Source organism: Coregonus lavaretus (assembly GCF_964263955.1).
Source record: "Coregonus lavaretus genome assembly, contig: SUPER_35_unloc_1, whole genome shotgun sequence".
Taxonomy (NCBI): domain Eukaryota; kingdom Metazoa; phylum Chordata; class Actinopteri; order Salmoniformes; family Salmonidae; genus Coregonus; species Coregonus lavaretus.
In genome coordinates this window covers 3383004-3405752 of record NW_028167181.1, presented here as the reverse complement: position 1 = coordinate 3405752, position 22749 = coordinate 3383004, and the positions used below count along the sequence as shown (strand labels likewise).

Below are 22749 nucleotides of genomic sequence, written 5' to 3'. Positions count from 1 at the left end.
AGGACTGATGGTAGCGCTCACCTTGTCTTCTCCGGACAAGGTGTTTTCCGGATGCCCCAAACAATCGGAAAGGGGATTCATCAGAGAAAATGACTTTACCCCAGTCCTCAGCAGTCCAATCCCTGTACCTTTTGCAGAATATCAGTCTGTCCCTGATGTTTTTCCTGGAGAGAAGTGGCTTCTTTGCTGCCCTTCTTGACACCAGGCCATCCTCCAAAAGTCTTTGCCTCACTGTGCGTGCAGATGCACTCACACCTGCCTGCTGCCATTCCTGAGCAAGCTCTGCACTGGTGGTGCCCCGATCCAGCAGCTGAATCAACTTTAGGAGACGGTCCTGGCACTTGCTGGACTTTCTTGGGCGCCCTGACGCCTTCTTCACAACAATTGAACCTCTCTCCTTGAAGTTCTTGATGATCCGATAAATGGTTGATTTAGGTGCAATCTTACTAGCAGCAATATCCTTGCCTGTGAAGCCCTTTTTGTGCAAAGCAATGATGACGGCACGTGTTTCCTTGCAGGTATCCATGGTTAACAGAGGAAGAACAATGATTTCAAGCACCACTCTCCTTTTAAAGCTTCCAGTCTGTTATTCTAACTCAATCAGCATGACAGAGTGATCTCCAGCCTTGTCCTCGTCAACACTCTCACCTGTGTTAATGAGAGAATCACTGACATGATGGCAGCTGGTCCTTTTATGGCAGGGCTGAAATGCATTGGAAATGTTTTTTGGGGATTAAGTTCATTTTCATGGCAAAGAGGGACTTTGCAATTAATTGCAATTCATCTGATCACTCTTCATGACATTCTGGAGTATATGCAAATTGCATTCATCATCACTGAGGCAGCTGACTTTGTGAAAATTAGTATTTGTGTCATTCTTAAAACTTTTGACCACGTCTGTACAAACCCACCAGGGTTGGGGTCAATTCCATTTCAATTCAGTCAATCCAGTAAATAAATTCCAATTTTAATTCAGATTATCTTAATATTCCTGTAAAGTGGTTATCCCACTGGCTATAAGGTGAATGCACCAATTTGTAAGTCGCTCTGGATAAGAGCGTCTGCTAAATGACGTAAATGTAAATGTAAATGTACTTCCTGAATTGACTGACTTCAATTGGAATTGACCCCAACCCTGAAACCCACCCATCCCACCCCTCCCACCCCTCCACTGGAACCTAAATGCTGGGTTTGGACAGCCCTGGGGCCTGGGGACAGTTGAGTCTAGGACACGGAGGAGATGGGGTTGTGGGGGGAGCCCATCTGAGTGAGCACTTTGTCCAGCCACTGCAGAGGGCCGTGCAGGTGGATCTCAATCCAGCAGGGGGTGCTGGTCACGTCCTGACGGTGGTACTCTGCACCCCAGCCCTGGGAGAGCAAGAGGAAGAGAGCTATTCTCTTTAGGGACAGGTATCATCAACATGGCTCTTTCTCTATCTTATTTCCTTGATTCTTTGAATCCTCTCGTCTTCATCTCAAAGCATAAGATTAGCCCCTGACCTCACCTCCTTCACACTGAACCATTTAACATTATATTCTCTATATTATGGGATGTATGTCTATGACGGTTACCTTGACGAAGCTCATGCGGATGGTGCACATCTTGGTCAGCTCGTAGACAGCCTCAAACCCGTGGTTGACGGACTGTGCCAGCAGCTCAGCAAACTCCTGGTTGTTGAAGATCTTGAGGCTGCAGCCGCTGGGGATCTTACAGACGGTGGTGGGGTGGAAGCCGTGGTGGTAGTTACAGTTACGACTCTGGACGAAGATGCTGCTGTCACTCAGACATTCAGCGTACACTTCACCACCCACATAGTACAGGTGGACTCCTGGGGAGAGGGGAAGAGAGGGTTACATGGGAGTAGAATGGAGTACAGTAGAGTACAGTAGTACAGGTGGACTCCTGGGGAGAGGGGAAGAGAGGGTTACATGGGACTAGAATGGAGTAGAGTACAGTACAGTAGTACAGGTGGACTCCTGGGGAGAGGGGAAGAGAGGGTTACATGAGACTAGAATGGAGTAGAGTAGAGTAGTACAGGTGGACTCCTGGGGAGAGGGGAAGAGAGGGTTACAAGGGACTAGAATGGAGTAGAGTAGAGTAGTACAGGTGGACTCCTGGGGAGAGGGGAAGAGAGGGTTACATGGGACTAGAATGTAGTAGTGTAGAGTACAGTAGAGTAGAACTTACTTGGATTCTTAATTGATCCATTAAAATGCTGACACAATTATTTATGATTGGACTGCACTACTCCTGTTTAGCCACAGTCCATAGCCCATAACACATTGACACTAACAATTGAACCAGTCCTGTGGACAGTGTGTCCAGGGCCTTATATTTGGGAAAATATAAGGCAATATAAGAGTGTTCCCATCCATGGCCATTTTTACCTTTGCCAATGTGTCGCCGGGTGTTCTCTATGGTTGAGTTGCGGTTGACGTTGGAGAGGAGGCCCAGGCAGAAGCGGTTGCGGTTGTTGGACGGGTCGGTGAAGCCGTCGACCAGGACGCTGGTAGAGTTGGCCTGGAACGCCTCTCCCACCCGGTTGTTCAACTCGTAGTACACTATGGAGCACCAGTGTTTAGGTTCCTCGTAGGCCACCGGCTGAACATCTAGGACAAAGGGAGGAGAGGACACAGGGATGAGAGGAGAGGAGAGAGGGATGAGAGGAGGAGGTTGTTCAGCTCATAGTACTCTATGGAGCACCAGTGTTTTGCCTCCTCGTAGACCACCGGCTGCACATCTGTACAGGATGTCAAACACACACAGAAAGGGTGAGATGTGTGTATGATCAGACACACACGCAGGCACGCACACACACACACAGTGAGACATTTATACACACACGCACGCGCATGCACGCGCAGATTGACTGGAGTGGCTTATGAGCATCAGGCCTTTTGTTCTGTGTTCTGATAAAGTTCAAGTCTGTCTGTCTGTCTGTCTAGTCTGACTATCAGCTGCAGTTTGATATAGCAGATGTTAGGCTTTCATCTCCAACTTCCTTTACTAGGATTAGAGAAAAAAATGGTGTTGTGTATGTTGATGACAAACGTGGAAAATGTGTCTGAAATGTGTGGTATGTGAAGTAAGTCTAAGTACACAGAAAGCTATAGGTCATGTTTGCATACAACCGAAACAGAAAATCAATGCTGACAAATCCATCCAACCCTAGTAGACTGACTGTGGTCAGTCTGGACAGGGCCAGTCTTGATCAAATACTGTCACTGACTGCAGGCAGTCTGGTCTGGGATCAGTATTTATTGAGTCAAGCAGTCAGTCAATAGACCAAGCCAGTGCCCGCCTGGTGCCCTCTCCCAGTATCTTGGGTGAGCTTTATGCCAGCTGGCCTCCTCTCTCTGAGGGAGGGAGAGTTTATCCAAGCGGCATACTACTCCCTAACTTCCTCTGCTGAGAGTAGTGGCCAGCAGGTGGGTTTGGTCTATGCTTTTCGGCCCACAATGGAAACCTCTCCTACCACTAGCACACTGCACAGGATGCAGCTTGGGGAAGGACAGAAAATTCCCCAATCGCCACTTCCAGGGAGTATTTCTCCACACCCATTGCAATATTCATCTGTGTGGGTGGGGATACTACTGTGACTGGATGCATAACAATTGTATAGGGAGATTGGTAGGGAGATTGGAATACTGGTTTTAGCTAGCGTAAACACTTTGTACAATTCTGTCCAATACCTTGGCTGCTGAAAGTATCCACAGACTTGGTACTGTAGACACTTTAAAATTGCTTCGACTTCAAAAATCAAACACCCCCATGACACATTATCTTTTGCCATGTAAATAGCCTGCATGACTGGTGGCGTACATGGCTTTTGTGTATGCACTGACTGTTCAGATGTGTGATGTGAAGGAATGCCAGATCTCCACAGCAACTAACGATTGACTAAACCACAGTTGAGGTAGGTGGTAGCAAACAAGGTTTTTTTATTTGAAACAAGTGTTTCAGATAAAAAAAAATTGGATGTAATTAGTGAGGCCAATTCTTAACAAGTTCTTAACAAGCTTTCTGTTAATTACCATCGGCAGAGATGACATCAGCCAGAGGTTTTTAAAAGGCCTCGTAAAAACTGCTCTGAGACCAAATTTAATTTGCAGACTCTCTGATCTTTCCTCAGGGTTGCATGTATAGACTGACGCTTTTGTGTTCTTCATACTAAAATCTAAAACCTAATGCCTCAAAATGGTGTGAGATACTCTGCTTTTCTGAAAATGGATACGCGTTAATGCTATTTTTCCTTTTACCCTGCATTAATGATCGTATAAAATTCCCCTTTAATTCTCTTTTAATTGAATATATGAAGGAAATTGTTTTCTAGCTAATCTTTTCCAACCCATGATGTGCAATTTTGAAAGTCATCATATTAATCACCCCTTATTTTAACAGAGGGATTTAGCACCTACATCCGTTTTTCTTACTAGCATTACAACATGCATGAGAACTTAAATGAACACTTCCACAAACCCCAACAACCACAACTACTTTTCAAGTGTTATTTTCAACTACATAGCCTATTAAAACTGGGCTTGATTCACCACGACAAATAAAAAGCAGAGCGTGTCATGGTTGCGTACTTGGTGTTCCCAGAAATCCCTTGCACCTGTAGTACGAGCAGGCGGGGCGCTGACAGCTCTAAGTGGGTGATGTCACAGCTGATTACCTGGCCTGTTGCTGATCTCCAGGGGCAACGCAGGGACCATCATGTTGGTGTCCATGGGCTGGGGGCAGTCCTGAGTCATCCGCTCCTCTGGGGGCATGTAGGCTGGAGGGGGGGTCTCTGGAGGAGGGCAAGGAGATGGGGAGAGAGGGTTAAAACAGAGAGAAAGAAGTCTTCCAACTGTCACCCTATATTGAAATTGACTTACCAGCTTTATCTGTTTTAGAGCCTTTGGTTTACTCCAACATGCTGACAAAAACACCTTCACCTACACCAGGGTTTCCCAAACTCGGTCCTCGGGACCCCAAGGGGGGCAAGTTTTTTTCTTCTTCTCCCTAGCACTACACAGCTGATTCAAATAACCAACAAGATTTAATAATTTGAATCAGCTGTGTAGTGCTATGGCAAAAACAAAAACGTGCACCCCTTGGGGTCCCGAGGACCGAGTTTGGGAAACGCTGACCTACACAGTACAGCGACCAGAATATTCCTGTCATACGACCTTTACTTCCTGTCATCACCTACAGTAAGTCTACTGCTGCTTAGCCTATTCCATTGTTTAGATTGGACCGGCCATTTGCCAAGCACACACATATACACTGAGTGTACAAAACATTAGGAACATCTGCTCTTTCCATGACATAGACTGACCAGGTGAATCCAGGTGAAAGCTATGATCTATGATGAGGTGAAGCTTATTCATGTCACTTGTTAAATTCACTTCAATCAGTGTAGATGAAGGGGAGGAGACAGGTTAAAGAAGGATTTTGAGACAGTTGAGACATGGATTGTGTATGTGTGCCATTCAGAGGGTGAATGGGCAAGACAAAATATTGAAGTGCCTTTGAACAGGGTATGGTAGTAGGTGCCAGGCACACCGGTTTGAGTGTGTCAAGAACTGCAATGCAGCTGGGTTTTTCACATAACAGTTTCCCGTGTGTATCAAGAATGGTCCACCACCCAAAGAACATCCAGCCAACTTGACACAACTGTGCGAAGCATTGGAGTCAACATGGGCCAGCATCCCTGTGGAACGCTTGTGACAACTTGTAAAGTCCATGCCGCGACCAATTGACTCTGTTCTGAGAAAAAGGGTCTGCAACTCACTATTAGGAAGGTGTTCATAATGTTTTGTACACAGTGTAGATACCCAAGAGGGTGATGGCATGATTCAATACATTGTTATCACGCCAAACGTTATTAAAGTTATTAGTGAATTGTACCTGGCATCTGACCTGGCGTCTCACCTGGCATCTGGAATGGGCTGCCTGGGTCAGAGCTGGTGGGGGAGTGGGGGAAGGTGGCACTGCTGCCACTACCAGGGGAGCTGGGGTAGCTGTTCCCCCCAGGGGAGTGTGCCTGTGTCTGGGGGAAGTTCATCTGGGTGTTGGCCTGGGAGAAGGACTCTGGGAAGGTGGCGTTCTGGGGCATGTGGGGCTCGTTCTGGTGCAGAGGGTTGCGGAAGCGTGGTAGCATGCTGTGTTTGGCATTGAACTCGCTATTCCGCGGGACCAACACCGGGGGCAGCACTGAGACAGAGGGGAAAGGAGAGGGGAAAGGAGAGAGGACATCAGGTTCATGTTCAGTTGGCATGAAACAGAAGAAAACGGACTGAAACAGGGAGGGACTACCTGGACTTGCCCAATAAGAAATACATATGTTTGTTTTCTGCTGTTAAATGTTTTAAATGTTTTCTGTTGTGTTCTCTTATGAACACGACCCAAGGTTAGTTACAGTCAGTTTCTGTATCTCTATACTGATTTGAATGGTATGTTATGGCCCAATTCGGCACAAAATGTCTGCCGGGTCTGTTGCACCATTGCATAGATAGACACTATATAACACATTCATAATTGGTGAGGCCAGTTTCCTTTTGAATGAAAGGCACATCCAAATACACTCTTCTCTATAATCAATATTCCAATCATTAAATATTCTAGCCTTTACAACTCTCAGCAGTCCTATTTTTATCATTTAGTTTCATTGAGATGTCCAGAGCCTTTTTAGTTGAATATCTGCTATGGTGCAATGGCTGACCCTGCTAGCAAGGGTATTGGGGGTAGAGAGGGTAAGGGGTTAGCCCTCTCTTTGTGTCCCTAAGCCCCATGAGTCCAGTTAGCGCGCGCGCGCGCACACACACACACACACACACACACACACACACACACACACACACACACACACAGAGCCAGGATGGACAGAGTTCTTTAATTACAGCATCATAAAAAGCCTCTCTCTTTCTCTCTGTGTCTCTCTCTCTATCCCTCCTCCCTCTCTCTCTCTATTCGCTGTGCACATTTGCAGATGCCCCTGCATTTTTGGAATTGCAGCTTGCAGAGTGTTGGTTTAGCCAGCAGTTTTTGGCCTCTGTACCAGACATTCTGTTCAGAGAAAACATCTCAGAGGTGAGTGAGTCCCTTTATGAAGAATCTATCACTTGGGGGGAAATATTTGTGGCTAATTGGTGATGTGAGGACCATTCAGAGGTATGAGATCAGATATAAACCACTAGAGATCTGTTCCACCGATATCCATAAATTGGTAATAAATATATAATTAAATAATACTGAACTAATAGTGGAACTAAGAGTGTTGTCAATGGTGGCAGGTAGCCTAGCGGTTAAGAGCGTTGGGATAGTAATCTGAAAGGTCACTGGTTCAAATCTCCAAGCTGGCAAGGTGAAAAAATCTGCCGTTCTGCCCTTGAGCAAGGCAGTTAGTTAACCCCCAACAACAACTGCTCCCCAGGTGCTGATGATGTCAATTCATGCAGCCCCCCACACCTCTCTGATTCAGAGGGGTTGGGATAAAAGCGAAAGACACATTTCGGTTGAATGCATTCAGTTGTGCAACTGACTAGGTCTCCCCTTTCCCAATAAAATGCTATAATGAGAAAGATTACTGGTCAAAAGTTGTGTTTTAAATTCTAATTACAGCATATTTTGTTGACAAATTTAGTTTGAACGTTTAAAAAAAGGTTGAGTCTGAACCCTGGCTATTGTTCTATATAAGACTAGTGTCAGGGCGTTTCATGTTATCTGTTCTATCCTGGTGTTACTGCTTTGGGAATAGCTCTGTCTGTGTGTGTGTGTGTGTGTGTGTGTGTGTGTGTGTGTGTGTGTGTGTGTGTGGGGGGGGGGGGTGTGTCTGTGTGTGTGTGTGTGTGTGTGTGTCTGTGTGTCTGTGTGTGTCTGTGTGTGTGTGTGGGTGTGTGTGTGGGTGGTGGGGGGAGGTGTGGACAGACAGGTGCTACAGCCCAGTTGTTAAAACAAGTGTGTGAGGCGGGCATCCACTCCTTCCTCCCATTGTGTGTGGCTTCCTGTCCCCTTCTTCCTCAGAGAAACACCACGTGTGTGTGTGTGTGTGTGTGTTCCCCGGCCCGACCGGCCGCACAGAGCACGCCAAAAACAAAGCCCTCATTCTCCCCCGGCTGGAATTTCCTGTTACACACACACGCACACACACACACACACACACACACACACACACACACACACACACTGACACACACTCGCCCCCCTTCCTGTAGCACCCTGTGGACAGCTGTTTCTGTCTAGTCAGCTGGGCCTCATCTTCTGCTTAGCAGACAGACAAAAGAGGACATTTGATGTCCCCTGTCTATTAGGGAAACAAATATCTTTCGGTTTCACACACACACACACACACATACATACACATGCACACGCACACATACAGGAACACGCGCAGACACGCATAAATACAGTACACGCACGCACGCAAGCACACACACAGCTGAGATTTCTGAGGCATATCAATAGTCTGTGGTGGTTGTTCTTTTCTCATGTGTCTCAGTTCAGACAGATTAGAGCACCTGGCTGACATGGGGAGGATATGAAAGGGGGAACGGGAGAAAAAAGAAGTGAACGTCTGCAGAAACCATGGGAAGGGGAAAGCCACGACGAGAGAAGAGAGAACATACGGCTGATGATAGGGGAGGAACAGGCTGCTGGGGTGGGTATGTTATGGGTTATGTTTAGGGTCATTTGTATGGTTCACCATGAATGGTTCATGTTCAAGAGCGATGTGAAGGTTCATAGGAAAAGTATGGACTATCACAACACATTTTGAAAGGGTATCATAAATCAAACATACAGTAAATGGGAATTAGGCTGGAAAGATCTAGTGGAAAAACATTAGATATATTTACACAAAACATAATAAAAAAGCATATCATCCCAGATGATAATTTTACATTGACTTTTCAGCACAACATAAAAACCCTCTAGTGCTTCAATGTCCCCCCCCCCACTCACCTGGACTGTCCACTCTCTTGTAATGGTACGGGTTGATACAGACGTCCTTCTGCTTGGCGCCAAACGGGTACTCACAGCACTCCAGAGCCTTGAGCTCATGATGAGACTGCAGGTCGGGCCACCTCCACACCCTGCAGTAGATCACATGGGGTAAGCCCTTCCTGTGGGACACCTGAAGTCTCCCGTCCAGGGAACGAGGGATGGTGACACAGTTACTGGGCTGACCCGGGCAGCTCAGAGCCCTCTCCAACTCCTCCATCGCTCCCTTCTTCTTCTTCAGTTTCTTCACCAACGCGTCTACGGCTTTCTCCGCCCATTTTTCCTCTTCGTCTCCCTGTTTCCAGCCGAGGAGGCGCTTGACGGCCGGGCTGGTGAAGGAGAACAGAGACGTGACGTTCATGGTGACGTTCGTGTCTGTCGCCTCTTGCGACCGTGGCGTTGTTGGGACGTTACACGTGAGTGTGCAGGGGTGGGTTTTACAATACAGAGATAGTCCACTTGGTGAAGGAAAAAGTTGGAGGTTAAAAGCTGCTGTTCTTTTTTTGGGGGGTGACACTGATTGAGATGGCAGGGTTGCTGGGTAGTCCTCGGTCCTCAAAGCTTCAGGACAGAACTTCTGAACAGGATACCTAGGAGGAGGAAGATGGAGGAGAAGATTAAACCAACGCTAACGAGATCCATAACACTTCTAACATAGACAGACAGACTTCAACAGATTCCCTTCAAGTGGACAGTTGAAGGAAGAGATATCAGTGTTCGCACTAATCCTGCCTGGAAAGCAACTAGCAACCCTCCAAAGGAAACGGAGTGATGCAGTCTATTAGCAGAACAACATTGGCAAGGAGAGAGGGCCAATGATGTCACTGTGTCATGACTTCTGGGAATTGACAGCAGTGGGGTGACAATGAACACCGTCCCACTACAGTCAGCAGCCATTCTCCAGATAACTTCCTGTACACAAGGCCCTGTTACCGTCACATAACCACTCTCAAATGTCACTCAGAGAGATCTCTGTTTCAATATCAACACTAGCAAACTACGTAGAATGAAATCATGTATTGGGCATGCATTCTTGGAAGTGTGCTAGAAAGGACATTAGATCATAGAACTCTGCCATATCAATGGGGGCAGTTACATAGAATTATCTGCATTATCCAATAACATTCATTATCCAAATGATTTAGTTGATCAAGAAAATACACATAAAACATAAATAGAATTGGACCAACGAAGCAGAATTGTTAAGCTAAAATTTGGCCGAAAATGAAAGTAAACAGAACTTTATTGACTATATGTTCTATAAAACACCCAGCAACAAACAGCTTTAAGTGCAGGAATCAGCTAGCGACATCCAGGCCAATAAAAGAGGAAATGCATGGTGAAATTCAGGATAAATGTGCCCCATTCACTGAGGTCCTCCGACACCAATTCACCAGGAGAAACGAGCCCACTTTCTCCTTCTGGAGTGGAAATAAGAGACCAGGGACTCAATAGTTCATACTCCTTCTGAAGATATCAGCAGTGATGGAAGCAAGTAGCATTTCGGTTGAGGATAGTGTAGCCTACTCACTTTTCAGGTACCCACATAAATCTCTGCTTTATTGTGCATCCATTTCATTGTAAACATTATATATCTATCCACCACGACAAAAAATACACACACACACACACACAAATATCATATTTGTATTACCACTGAGTCAGAGACTAGGCTAGCTCTGTGACATTAAATACAGCAACAGATTAGATTTCCTATTACCAGAAACAAAAACATAATCAACCTTCCTCTCTTTTTTCACCAGTCTGCGATCTTCGCCTTTCACACAACGCAGAGGGTTATTTTTAACCATTGTGATAGCCATGTCTCTCTGTATGTGCTACTGTATGTGTGGCATACTATTACTACTGCTACTACTACTACTGCTACTACTACTACTAATATATTACTGCTGCTACTACTACTACTACTACTGCTACTACTGCTACTACTACTACTATATTACTGCTACTACTACTACTACTACTGCAACTACATCTACTACTACTACTACTGTTGCTACTGCTACTACCACTACTACTGCTGCTACTGCTGCTGCTACTACTACTACTGCTACTGCTACTGCTACTGCTACTGCTACTGCTGCTGCTGCTGCTGCTGCTGCTACTACTACTACTACTACTACTACTGCTAATAGTACTACTACTACTGCTACTAGTACTACTACTACTGCTACTACTACTAGTAGTACTACTACTACTACTACTACTAGTACCACTACTACTACTGCTAATAGTAGTAGTACTACTACTGCTGCTACTACTACTACTGCTACTACTACTAGTACTACTACTACTGCTACTAGTACTACTGCTGCTGCTACTACTACTACAACTGCTAATACTACTGCTACTACTGCTGCTACTACTACTACTACTACTACTACTACTGCTACTACTACTACTGCTACTACTACTACTAGTACTACTACTGCTACTACTGCTGCTACTACTACTGCTACAAGTACTACTAGTACTACTGCTGCTTCTACTACTACTAGTACTACTGCTACTACTACTACTACTACTAGTAGTACTTCTACTGCTACGAGTACTACTACTACTACTACTACTACTACTACTACTACTACTACTACTATATTGCTACTACTACTACTACTACTACTACTACTACTACTACTCCTGCTACTACTACTACTACTACTACTACTACTACTACTACTACTACTACTACTGCTACTACTAATACTACTACTACTACTCCTGCTACTACTACTACTCCTGCTACTACTAATATTACTGCTGCTGCTACTACTACTACTACTACTACTACTACTACTACTACTACTACTACTACTACTACTACTACTACTACTACTACTACTACTACTATATTGCTACTACTACTACTACTACTACCACTACTACTGCTGCTGTACTACTACTACTAGAGACAAACAGGCAGTGATCGTTCTGTGAGAACAGGTGTTGTTTACAACAGCTGGGAGGGTGTGTGTGTGTGTGTGTGTCTGGCGGTAAGGTGAGGTGTCATTGGAGGCCTGCTATTGCTAACCACGCTGACAGGAAAGCTGAAAGCTCCTCCTATATTTAGCCTAGCCGCCCAATCACATTTGCTAATTTAAAAAGCGGCGTAAGGGGAGGGGAGAGGTGTGTATGCGAAGGCATGTGTTTTAGTGTATGTGCACGTGCTCATGTGCGTGTGTGAGAGAGAGAGAGAGAGAGAGAGAGAGAGAGAGAGAGAGAGAGAGAGAGAGAGAGAGAGAGAGAGAGAGAGAGAGAGAGAGAGAGAGAGAGAGAGGAGAGAGAGAGAGAGAGAGAGAGAGAGAGAGAGAGAGAGAGAGAGAGAGAGAGAGAGAGAGAGAGAGAGAGAGAGAGAGAGAGAGAGAGAGAGAGAGAGATGAGCTACTTCAAGGGAAACCTGGGTTTGAGGGCAGATATCCTCTGTGTGGCCTTCTGCTGACCAGGGCCAGGCCCACTCCCATGATGCCACATTGGAGCAGCATTGTGTTTCAGCCATATGGGAGGAAGTAGCTATGGGATCTATCACTCCGTCTCTGAGAACATTCAGAGGACTGAAGAACAGAGGACATATGTTTCCTCTCTCTCTCTCTCTCTCTCTCTCTCTCTCGCTCTCTCTCTCTCTCTCTCTCATGGTGGGCAGCACATCTCCTATAGGGTTGACGACCTCTCCATGGGTGGACAGGGGGATGGGAAGGGTTAGGATTGGAAAGGGAGGGTAAAAACGTTGTCTCAGTGTTGTTATGTGACCTTTACCTGACCTTTACATGTGTTCTGTATACCAGTGGAGGCTGCTGAGGGGAGGACGGCTCATAATAATGGCTGGAAAGGAGCAAGTGGAATGGAATCAAACGCATGGAAACCATGTGTTTGATACCATTCCACTAATTCCGTTCCAGCCATTACCACGAGCATGTCCTCCCCAATTAAGGTGCCACCAACCTCCTGTGCAGTGTACATATACGGTACCCAGAGCATTTTTCAAGAAAATATGCATTTTTAAGTTGTAGATTTTATTGTGTATTTATGACTTTTGCAAATTGTGTCAAATAATTCAGCATTAGCTGCCATTGATACTATGTAATGTTGCCTTATTGAATTTGAAATAAACCATTCTCTCTCTTACTGGTTTTCCCACCATTCTGGGATGAGATTCCCTTTCCATGAACAGAGAAGGAGAGAAAGGTCAAAAGAAGCAATGATACACAACTCAAGACAAAAGGCAGCTCTTGTCTGTCAATCTCAAACACAACCCTGCTTTGATGGGTCAGTCAGACAGTCAAACAGTCAGTCAGACAGTTAGTCAGTCACTCAGACAGTCAGTCAGTCAGACATACACTCAGTCAGTCAGTCAGTCAGTCAGACAGTTAGTCAGTCACTCAGACAGTCAGTCAGTCAGACATACACTCAGTCAGTCAGTCAGACAGTCAGATAGTTAGTCAGTCACTCAGACAGTCAGTCAGTCAGACATACACTCAGTCAGTCAGTCAGACAGTCAGATAGTTAGTCAGTCACTCAGACAGTCAGTCAGACAGTCAGATAGTTAGGCAGTCACTCAGACAGTCAGTCAGACAGTCAGTCATCGACAGACCATCACACCACATGCTCCAGACCAGCTGCAAAAAAACAACTTGTAATCCAATTCAGATGGAGGATTCCAGGAAAGTAGAGCGCGATAGACTGTAACTGGAACATCTGGACAGTCAGACCTCTCTCCACAATCACCTACTGTCAACAACATCATACACTTGGATTAGATCTTCTAGATCTCTCCAGTCCAGACTCTACTTGGGTATTTCCAAACCTGAGAATCTGAAGGGAATAGGTGTGACTTTCGCTCACAGTTAAAAATGGTATGTTTTATTTAGCTATTTCAGTAAAAAAAACATGACGTTTCATTCGTCAATTGCCATCATTAGAATCTACTAATCTCCAACCTGAGGAGGATCTATAACGTATGACCAATATATGGCCACTGTTTGACCAGAGTTTGACCAAAGTTATATAAAAGGTCAAAATGGGATTGTATTGATGCTTGAGACAGACAATGCTCATTTGGGGTTGTCTGTGGACCAGTCAAAATAGAATGGGGCCGGTGTTTGCCCTACTCTGGACTGTATAGAATGGGGCCGGTGTTTGCCCTACTCTGGACTGTATAGAATGGGGCCGGTGTTTGCCCTACTCTGGACTGTATAGAATGGGGCCGGTGTTTGCCCTACTCTGGACTGTATAGAATGGGGCCGGTGTTTGCCCTACTCTGGACTGTATAGAATGGGGCCGGTGTTTGCCCTACTCTGGACTGTATAGAATGGGGCCGGTGTTTGCCCTACTCTGGACTGTATAGAATGGGGGACAGTTTGGGCTACTCTGATAATCTTACATTATAGGGGTGTAACGATCCATCTACTACATCGATGTATCGATTTATATTCCTATGATCCAACTACATCGATCTGTGCTCGGCGAGTTGGCCTTTTGGACAACATATATCGATCTAACATCGTTTTAAAATGTAATAAATCGATTGTATCGATACTAGGAAATAACCCATTGGATTTAAGCACGTCAGACTTTATATGCAGGGGTGCACATAACTGGTACGCAGATACGCAAGCGCGACAAAAATCAGGAATGCGTAATGCCACTTGTGTTACTACGCGCCTTTGCATACTTGACCGATCTTCTCATCTAACCTTACACATGACATGTTGCTTGTCAACTACTGTCAGGGATGTCCAAAAAGCAACAGACATTAAGCAGCTTCTTTGGCGTTTCGCCACCTACAAAGAAACGCCAACTGGAGCCAGAGCCGAAGAAAATACTTTTTTCGGAAAAGTGGCTCCAAGATGTGCAGTGGCTTGAAGCTAACGATGCGCGCACTGAAATGTGGTGCAAGATTTGCCGCTCAAATCCACATCTAGCAGACAAAACAGGTGCATTTTATAAAGGCCCAAAGAATTTCAACCATCCTTTATTTGACAAACATGAAAAGAGCAAGGAGCACATGAATGTGGCGCAAGCCATTGCTAAAAGCTAGCCGAGAATAAATGTCCAGTCGCCCACTTGCCAGATGGCGAGACAAGCTGAATGAAGAACAGCGGCAAGCTCTGTTTAATATTTTTCTCTTTCCATAAAGCTAAACACGCACGTCCCATGTCTTCCTATTCTGAGGATGTTCCTTTACTGAAGCGGCTAGGAGTAAATGTCGGAGGTGCATATCATTCACGTGAAGGGGGCACACGGATCATGCAGAGCATCGCTCACACCATCAGCGGGGAGTTACGAGCCAAGTTGCAGTCTGCTGAATTTTGGGGGCTGCTTTTTGATGGATCTGAGGACATCACAAAAACTGAGCAGGAAATAGTTTACATTGTGTCTGTGTCCAGCAACGGAGAGTTTACTTCGGACTTTATTGGACTGATTGAATTGGGTGCTGACCGAACCGCACAGGCCATAACAGACGGACTTGTGAGACTTTTCCAGGACACAGGCTTGGATGACTGGACAACAAAGTTGGTCGCTGTGTGCACAGACGGGGCTGCTGTCAACGTAGGTATCTACAACGGCGTTGTGCCAAAACTCCGGCAACATGCTGCGGTTGGAGACTCCCTTGTGCACATTCTGTGCACCGCACACACACTGGAGAATTGCGCGAAATCAGCTGATCGCAACGTTCCTTACTGTGAGACATTTCATCGCTCTGTGGTCAAGCTGCTGCAGTTTTATTTACAAAAAGGTGGAGCAAAAAAAACTGCTGCACTGAATAAAGCTATGTGAAGAAAATAAGATCTCCTTTGTGGAACTGGGTAAGTTTCATAATACCAGATGGTCTGCATGGAGGCATGAAACACTGTTAAAAATATCAAGACTATTGCCAGCCATTAAAATGCAACTGGTTACGAGTGATAAGTGACTTGCAGCATATCTGCACAGAGCGTTTTCAGTGCTTTCTGTCAAACATGCTTGACATTTGCAACATTTTGAAGACCACATCCATTAGGTTTCAGAAGGAAAAGCTGACCATTGGAGAATGTAAGGATGAACTCATGGTGGCCATTGGACAGTTCACACTTCTGCTTGATGGTGAAAGCCACAGGGCACACACTGTTTCCAATGCTGATGCTGACAGAGACAAGACACACTTACTCAGGGGGTTAATTGAAGAGTTTGAAATCAGATATGACTCCCTCAAGTCATGTGATCATTTCTTAGTATTTGATCCTTCAACATGGCCTCAGGAAATGCAAGACCTCCACAGTTTTGGAAACACAACAGTTTGCAGCATTCTCAAGAAATATGAGGCCACCTTGCAACTTGACAAAGATACCACTGTGACAGAATGGATGCGCTTAAAGCAGGCAGGAAAACGCCTGGGAGCCTCTTCTGTGTATGACTTGGTCCAAATAGTAAGTACAAGTAACCCAGATGCTTATTCCAACATCAACAAGGTGGTTAAGCTGTCTCTTACACTGCCTTTAAGCAGTGCAGCTTGTGAGAGGGGATTCTCACATCTCAACATAATAAAAACCAAGTACAGATCTTGTCTGTCACATGCTCGTCTCTCAGCCCTGATGCACATTCACCTGTCAAAGCAGACCACAGAGACATTTGACCCAAAGCTTGCTGTTGACCTGTGGATGGAGACAGCTAATCGGAGGCTCAACCAAGGACAGGGAGGTGTATCTGCAGCATCTTCATCTACCATGCAGGAAGCTGAAGCAGAGGACAGTGGGGGGCGACACTGAAGAGGACAGTGAGGAAGACTGTACTTATTAAGACCACGCTACATATGGGGTGAGTACCAGACACCATCTGCTGGTACTCACCTGAGTAACTCACTGAAAAAGGTATGTGCACCCCTGTTTATATGGATGTTTTTTCTTAGCACTTTTAATGATAAAGGCTTTAAACATTACTCGATTCAGTCTGCCTATCCGTGACGTCATCGCGCCAGCAGCAGCGCAAAGGCGCCAAGACAACAAAACATAGCATGGCGGACGACAGAGGAGAAGCCAGGAGAAGCCGACGAGCGAGAAATTATCAAGCCACCATTGCGGTCCTTACAAGAAACAGGAATCTAGGAAACTTCACCTGCACTGTCCAGTATCCAGGTATTTATTTCAGTCACACTGGTTGAATTTTTGGCTAAAAGGTTACTGAATCGATTTCAAGTCACTGAATCGTTTCGGATCGTATCGTTCTAAATTAACCAATATCGTCCTTGAATCGTATCGACAACCACGAATCGTGATACAAATCGAATCGTTGTTAAAACGAATCGTTACACCCCTATTACATTAGCTTTATACAGAATGTTCTGAGAACAGGAGAACAGGGAAAAATGTAAATGAGAAACCAAAAGTAATGTGATGGGTAAGGTGTTGTTCTCTAATGCCACCTCTTCTACATCTGATTCCCTCCAGAAGATCTGTCACCTGAAGTAAACCATTAGATGGTTTCAGTATCACCTTATTAGTCATCAGGCACAATAACTAGATCAGTCATTTTCGGATAAATGGTTACTACAAGTCATTATTTGATCAATGGTTGTTGGTTACTACAGGTGACCCAGTAGATCAGTAATAATCTGATATCTGATCCCCCTCCTAAAGATAAGCCTGACCTACACTTTTCTCTCTTCCCTAAACCTCCCAAACATCTTCTTCGTGCCGTCCCCTTCTCTAACCTCTCTTACCCAACACATACTTAGGGTGTGTCCCAAATGGCACCGTATTCCCTACATAGTGCACATAGTGCTATGGGCCCTATGGGTCAAAAGTAGTGTCATATACAGAGGATAGGGTGCCATTTGGGACGCAGACTTACGCCTCTCTCTTACACAAGTAGGGTCCAATGAAGCATCACACAAATATCTGAAGCGGACAGGTTCCACTCTTACCCCCCCCCCTGCCCATTTAAGCTGAAACACACACCGCCATTTACACAAGAGCTCCATAAAAGTGCCCGGGCAGCGCTATCTATCTACCGCCCTTGCCTGCCATTCATTCAGCCTGTATTGGGTTAGCGAGCTAACCGCCGCTAACGCTAACCCGTTAGTGAGTAGTTAGCATAGCCAGGCAGAATTAATGGGAGTCAGTGGGATCTAATAGGTTAGCCCATGATCACGTGTCATTGACAAGGCCTGTTAGCCTGACCTGTGCCGTTCCGAGCCTGCGCTAGCTGCAAGCAACCAATCCCTACCAACCCCATTGATCATTTTGCGCTAGCTGCTTCGGTCAGTGCTGTTAATCAATTTAGGGGCCGGGGCTGTAGGATGAGGAGCCAGTAATGATGCTCTCTGCTCTCTCCCCAGAGACCAGGCATTATAAAGAAGTTACATTATTTATCAGCAGGGCCTGGACGGGGCCTCCATTAGCCCCCACTCAATTGAGTCGCTGGCTATAAAGGAAGGAGTGGATGGAGAGAGGAATAAAGAGATGGAGAGCGATAAAGATGAGAGGAGAGAGGGATGAAGAGATGGAGAGAGATAAAGATGAGAGGAGAGAGGGATGGGAGATGAGGGGGTGGGGGGGCAGAGAGTGTGTGTGTGTGTGTGTGTGTGTGTGTGTGTGTGTGTGTGTGTGGTGTGTGTGTGTGTGTGTGTGTGTGTGTGTGTGTGTGTGTGTGTGTGTGTGTGTGTGTGTGTGTGTGTGTGTGTGTGTGTGTGTGTGTGTGTGTGTGTGTGTGTGCGTGCGTGCGTGCGTGCGTGCGTGCGTGCGTGCGTGTGTGTGTGCAAGTGTGTCTGAGAGAGAGAAAAAGAGTGAAGAGAGACAGAGAGAGGAAAGAGGAAGGAGTGCGAAGGGGTATGCAAGTTCTTGTTAATACACACACTGTCTAGCCTCTTGGTGTAAACCTTCCACTTCACACAGGAGTGTTCCCTCTAACTGTCAGCTCAGCAGCCAAACACAAATAGTGACTGTATGGCCTGGTTGTGCTGTCTCCCTCTCACTCTGTGTGGCCTGACCCACCTATTACAATTATTATATGTTCATTAATACACAAATAACAGTCATCAAGTGCAAAAATTGGATATCAAAATTCAAAGCAACCAAGATAAAGGGTTTCGGCAAGCAAGCCCTCACGAACTAGGCCTACCCACGACACCACGACACACAAACAAACATACGTCTCCAGTCTCTTCAGTAGTCAGAAATAACCAGACAGACTCTCAGACGGAGGTGTTGCCCTTGGCAACTAGACACAGCATTGACCTGGGAGGACTACACAAATCTAGGGTCAGTTATCACACACACACACACACACACATATCCACCACACCTCACATTAGCCACAGACATAACTCACCCACTGTAACCAACACATGGTGTTTCAATCAGCTATCCCAACCATCCCAGGCATTTGGGGTAAGTGTTGTGTTTATGGTGGTTGGGGCAGTCGGGAGGACACTTCAGGCCAACACATCATGAGGGGTCTGGGATGAGATGGGGCAGAGACATATAGAGAAGGGCTATTCTGAGGATGCCTCTGTCTGAACTGAGAATGATGTTATGGCTGGAGACTGGAACGTGGTTAACTGATGTTTATTCCTATAAGGGGGAAATGTCTCTCCAAGTCCACCATGTGCTGTACCAGACTGAATCCAGGAGATGTCCACCTATAGATTACCAGAAGAGGAACTGAGAAATGTGCTCTTGCTAATGTGCTATTCCCTCTGTATAAGATCTAGACTAAATGTCATAACTAAGACTGGACTAATTTTCACAGTGTTAACTACACAGTAGAACTGTAATGAAAAATACTTCTTAAAATACTTATCACTATCAATACTAGGATTTAGCGATTCAGTAGACTTGTCCCTTTCACTCCTTCCATTATCCTGTCTTTAGCAAACCTACCATCTATCTGTTATAAGCATCAGCCCTATCTTTATAAACTATGTAACACAGGCGTTGCATCACAATCGTTATATCAATTTAAAAGATTGAATAAAGGCAAACTGACAAACTCTACAGTGTGCCCCGCAAAGAAAACAGAAACAAATTGTTCATCTATAATAAACCACAAAGCTGAATTTGACAAGAATGCAGAAGGATTCAACAATTGTACTAAATCATGGACAAGGACAAATTCCAGCCCTTTGAGTAATCTGATATGTCATCTTCAATGATGTCAGGAGATCTGGCCCTGCTGCTCAGGGTCTCACACACACACAGGCTCGCTCTGCATCCATGAGACATGGAACACACACACACACATGCATGTGCAGGTGCACGCAAACACACACAAGATGGAGAAGATAGATAGCCTATGTTGATTATTGAAATCAAGTCATTTAGCCCTGAAAGACACAGCTTCCCTTCAAATTTACACTGACATTGAGATGAAGATCACTGTTAATAAATCTCGCAAATCTTGGTTTTGCTGCTCCATGCATGATGCATGAACATCAATCAAATAATCTGCATATAAAGCTTTAGTCTGAAGCAAACACACCTCATTATCAATCCCTCAAACATTTACAGATGGAAAGTAAATATGTGTGTCACAAATCTGATATCTGATGTTGATATTATTTCTGAGTACAAGAGGCCTACATCAGTAGCATATTAGATATAACCACAACAGATACAGATGGACAGACTGATGTCAAACATCATACCAACACAATGCATCACAAAGGTTAATCATCAAAGCAGACTGACTGCACACATTGAAATTCACACATTCTGCACGCTATTAATATTGTTTACAAGTATGTGTTCCAACTGTAGAATACACTATGATGTTATACATATAAAATGAATCCCACATTATACTAATTGCCAATCAATCTCTAATGCCAAATATGATAGACAGAAAAGTTTGAAGCCTCAAAAACACTTTCACTATCCCTTTTTTAAAAGTTGCAAATGCTAATTATTATTATTTTTACAAACAATAGATATAGTCAACCGAACATACTCATTCCCCCAAGGTTGTTTATGTTTTGACGGGTGAAAAATAAAGTTTACAGTACCTTATAAACCGCTATCAAGCTCGCTCTCAAAGCTTCCATACTATACAGCTGCCTGTCTTCGGTCTATTCGCGCTGGCGTCAGTGAGTCGCGGAGCCGTCGCACCCTCCGCGGAGCGCCAGTATCATGCCGCGGGATACAGTTTGGGGCGGTCCGTGAATAACAAGACCTACTTTTACACATCTAACATTTTCATGCACTGTGGAATGGATTATGTAACTATAAAACAATGTATCCTTTCGTGGAGTTTTTTAAAGGAGGGCTAGCTCTTTTGCTATTTTGGCAGTGGAGACTCTCTTTAGTGGAGCACCAAGTTGATTGTAGAGGACTATATACTCATCTGAATCCTATGTTTGAAGCACATGAGTTATTGTCGTTAGATACTTTAATTGGAAAAACTTGATACAGTTATGTGCTGCATCTTTTATATGCAAATTGCATGAATGAGAAAATAAGTACAGTTATCATATTTATTTGACGAAACTGTGAACATTTTTGAGGGTTTGATTAATTGTGATTAGATAGCCTAACATTTTTGCTGATGGATTGTCACAGCTGTTTTTGATGAACAGTTGCATTTATTCGAAATATCTATTTATTGCCATTGATGTATTGCTGATTCAACAAAATGCCCACACATATGCACACACTGTACGACTGTTATAAAGGTAAATAAAGATTGTGATCATTTCTTGTCAAAGGAATGCATAGAATACATTATAAGTGAATGCATTTCACCGACATAAAAACGTAGGTTCTTCTGGTGAAATAATATATAATATAATAATATATGCCATTTTGCAGATGCTTTTATTCAAAGTTACTTACAGTCAAGCATGTACACAAAAACAGCTGTGCCAATCCATCTGCAAAACTATAAAAGCAACATGCAACAATTTCAAAGATTTGACTGAGTTACAGTTCATATACGGAAATCAGTCAATTGAAATAAATAAATTAGGCCCTAATCTATGGATTTCACATGACTGGGCAGGGGTGCAGCCATGAGTGGGCTTGGGAGGGCATAGACCCACCCACTTGGCAGCCAGGCCCAGCCAATCAGAATGCATTTTTCCCCACAAAAGGGCTTTATTATAGGCAGAAATACTCCTCAGTTTCATCAGCTGTCTGGGTGGCTGGTCTCAAACGATATCCCGCAGGTGAAGAAGCCTGATGTGGAGGTCCTGGGCTACCATGGTTACACGTGGTCTGTGGTTGTGAGGCTGATTGGATGTACTGCCAAATTCTCTAAAACGACGTTGGAGGTGACTTATGTTAGAGAAATGAACATTTAATTATCTGCCAACAGCTCTGCAGTCAGCATGCCAATTGCACGCTCCCTCAAAACTTGAGACATCTATGGCATTGGATTGTGTGACAAAACTGCACATTTTAGAGTGGCCTTTTATTGTCCACAGTACAAGGTGCACCTGTGTAATGATCATGCAGTTTAATCAACTTATTAATATGCCACACCTGTCAGGTGGATTAATTATCTTGGCAAAGGAGAAATGCTCACTAACAGGGATGTAAACAAATTTGTGCCCTAAATTTGAAATAAATAAGCTTTTTTTTGCGTATGGAAAATTTCTAGGATCTTTTATTTCAGCTCATGAAACATGGGATCCGCACTTTACATGTTGCGTTTATATTTTTGTTCAGTATATATTCAATAACCAGAATATGCCAACTTACTGTAGACCGAATATAAGCCTATTATCACCACAAGTTAAAAATACACCTCTGCATCAGAACTGGATCAGTAATCTC

At 44.6% G+C, this 22749-nt stretch overlaps 1 protein-coding gene across 2 annotated transcripts; it reads right to left on the bottom strand.

Moving 5' to 3' along the window:
• Positions 1-1177: 1177 nt before the first annotated feature.
• LOC311110101 (mothers against decapentaplegic homolog 1) lies at positions 1178-21053 on the bottom strand. Of its 2 annotated transcripts, none has more exons than XM_084188668.1 (7): positions 20982-21053; positions 8948-9576; positions 5897-6202; positions 4677-4793; positions 2389-2610; positions 1573-1829; positions 1178-1368 (listed from the first exon to the last, which is right to left on the bottom strand). In XM_084188668.1, the coding sequence occupies exons 2-7, from the start codon at positions 9345-9347 to the stop codon at positions 1225-1227; spliced, it is 1446 nt and encodes a 481-aa protein (XP_084044794.1). In that variant the 5' UTR covers positions 9348-9576; positions 20982-21053; the 3' UTR covers positions 1178-1224. The 2 variants fall into 2 exon arrangements, with proteins under 2 accessions (XP_084044794.1, XP_084044795.1); XM_084188669.1 differs by having other exon boundaries at positions 5921-6202.
• Between the last annotated feature and the right edge of the window lie 1696 nt (positions 21054-22749).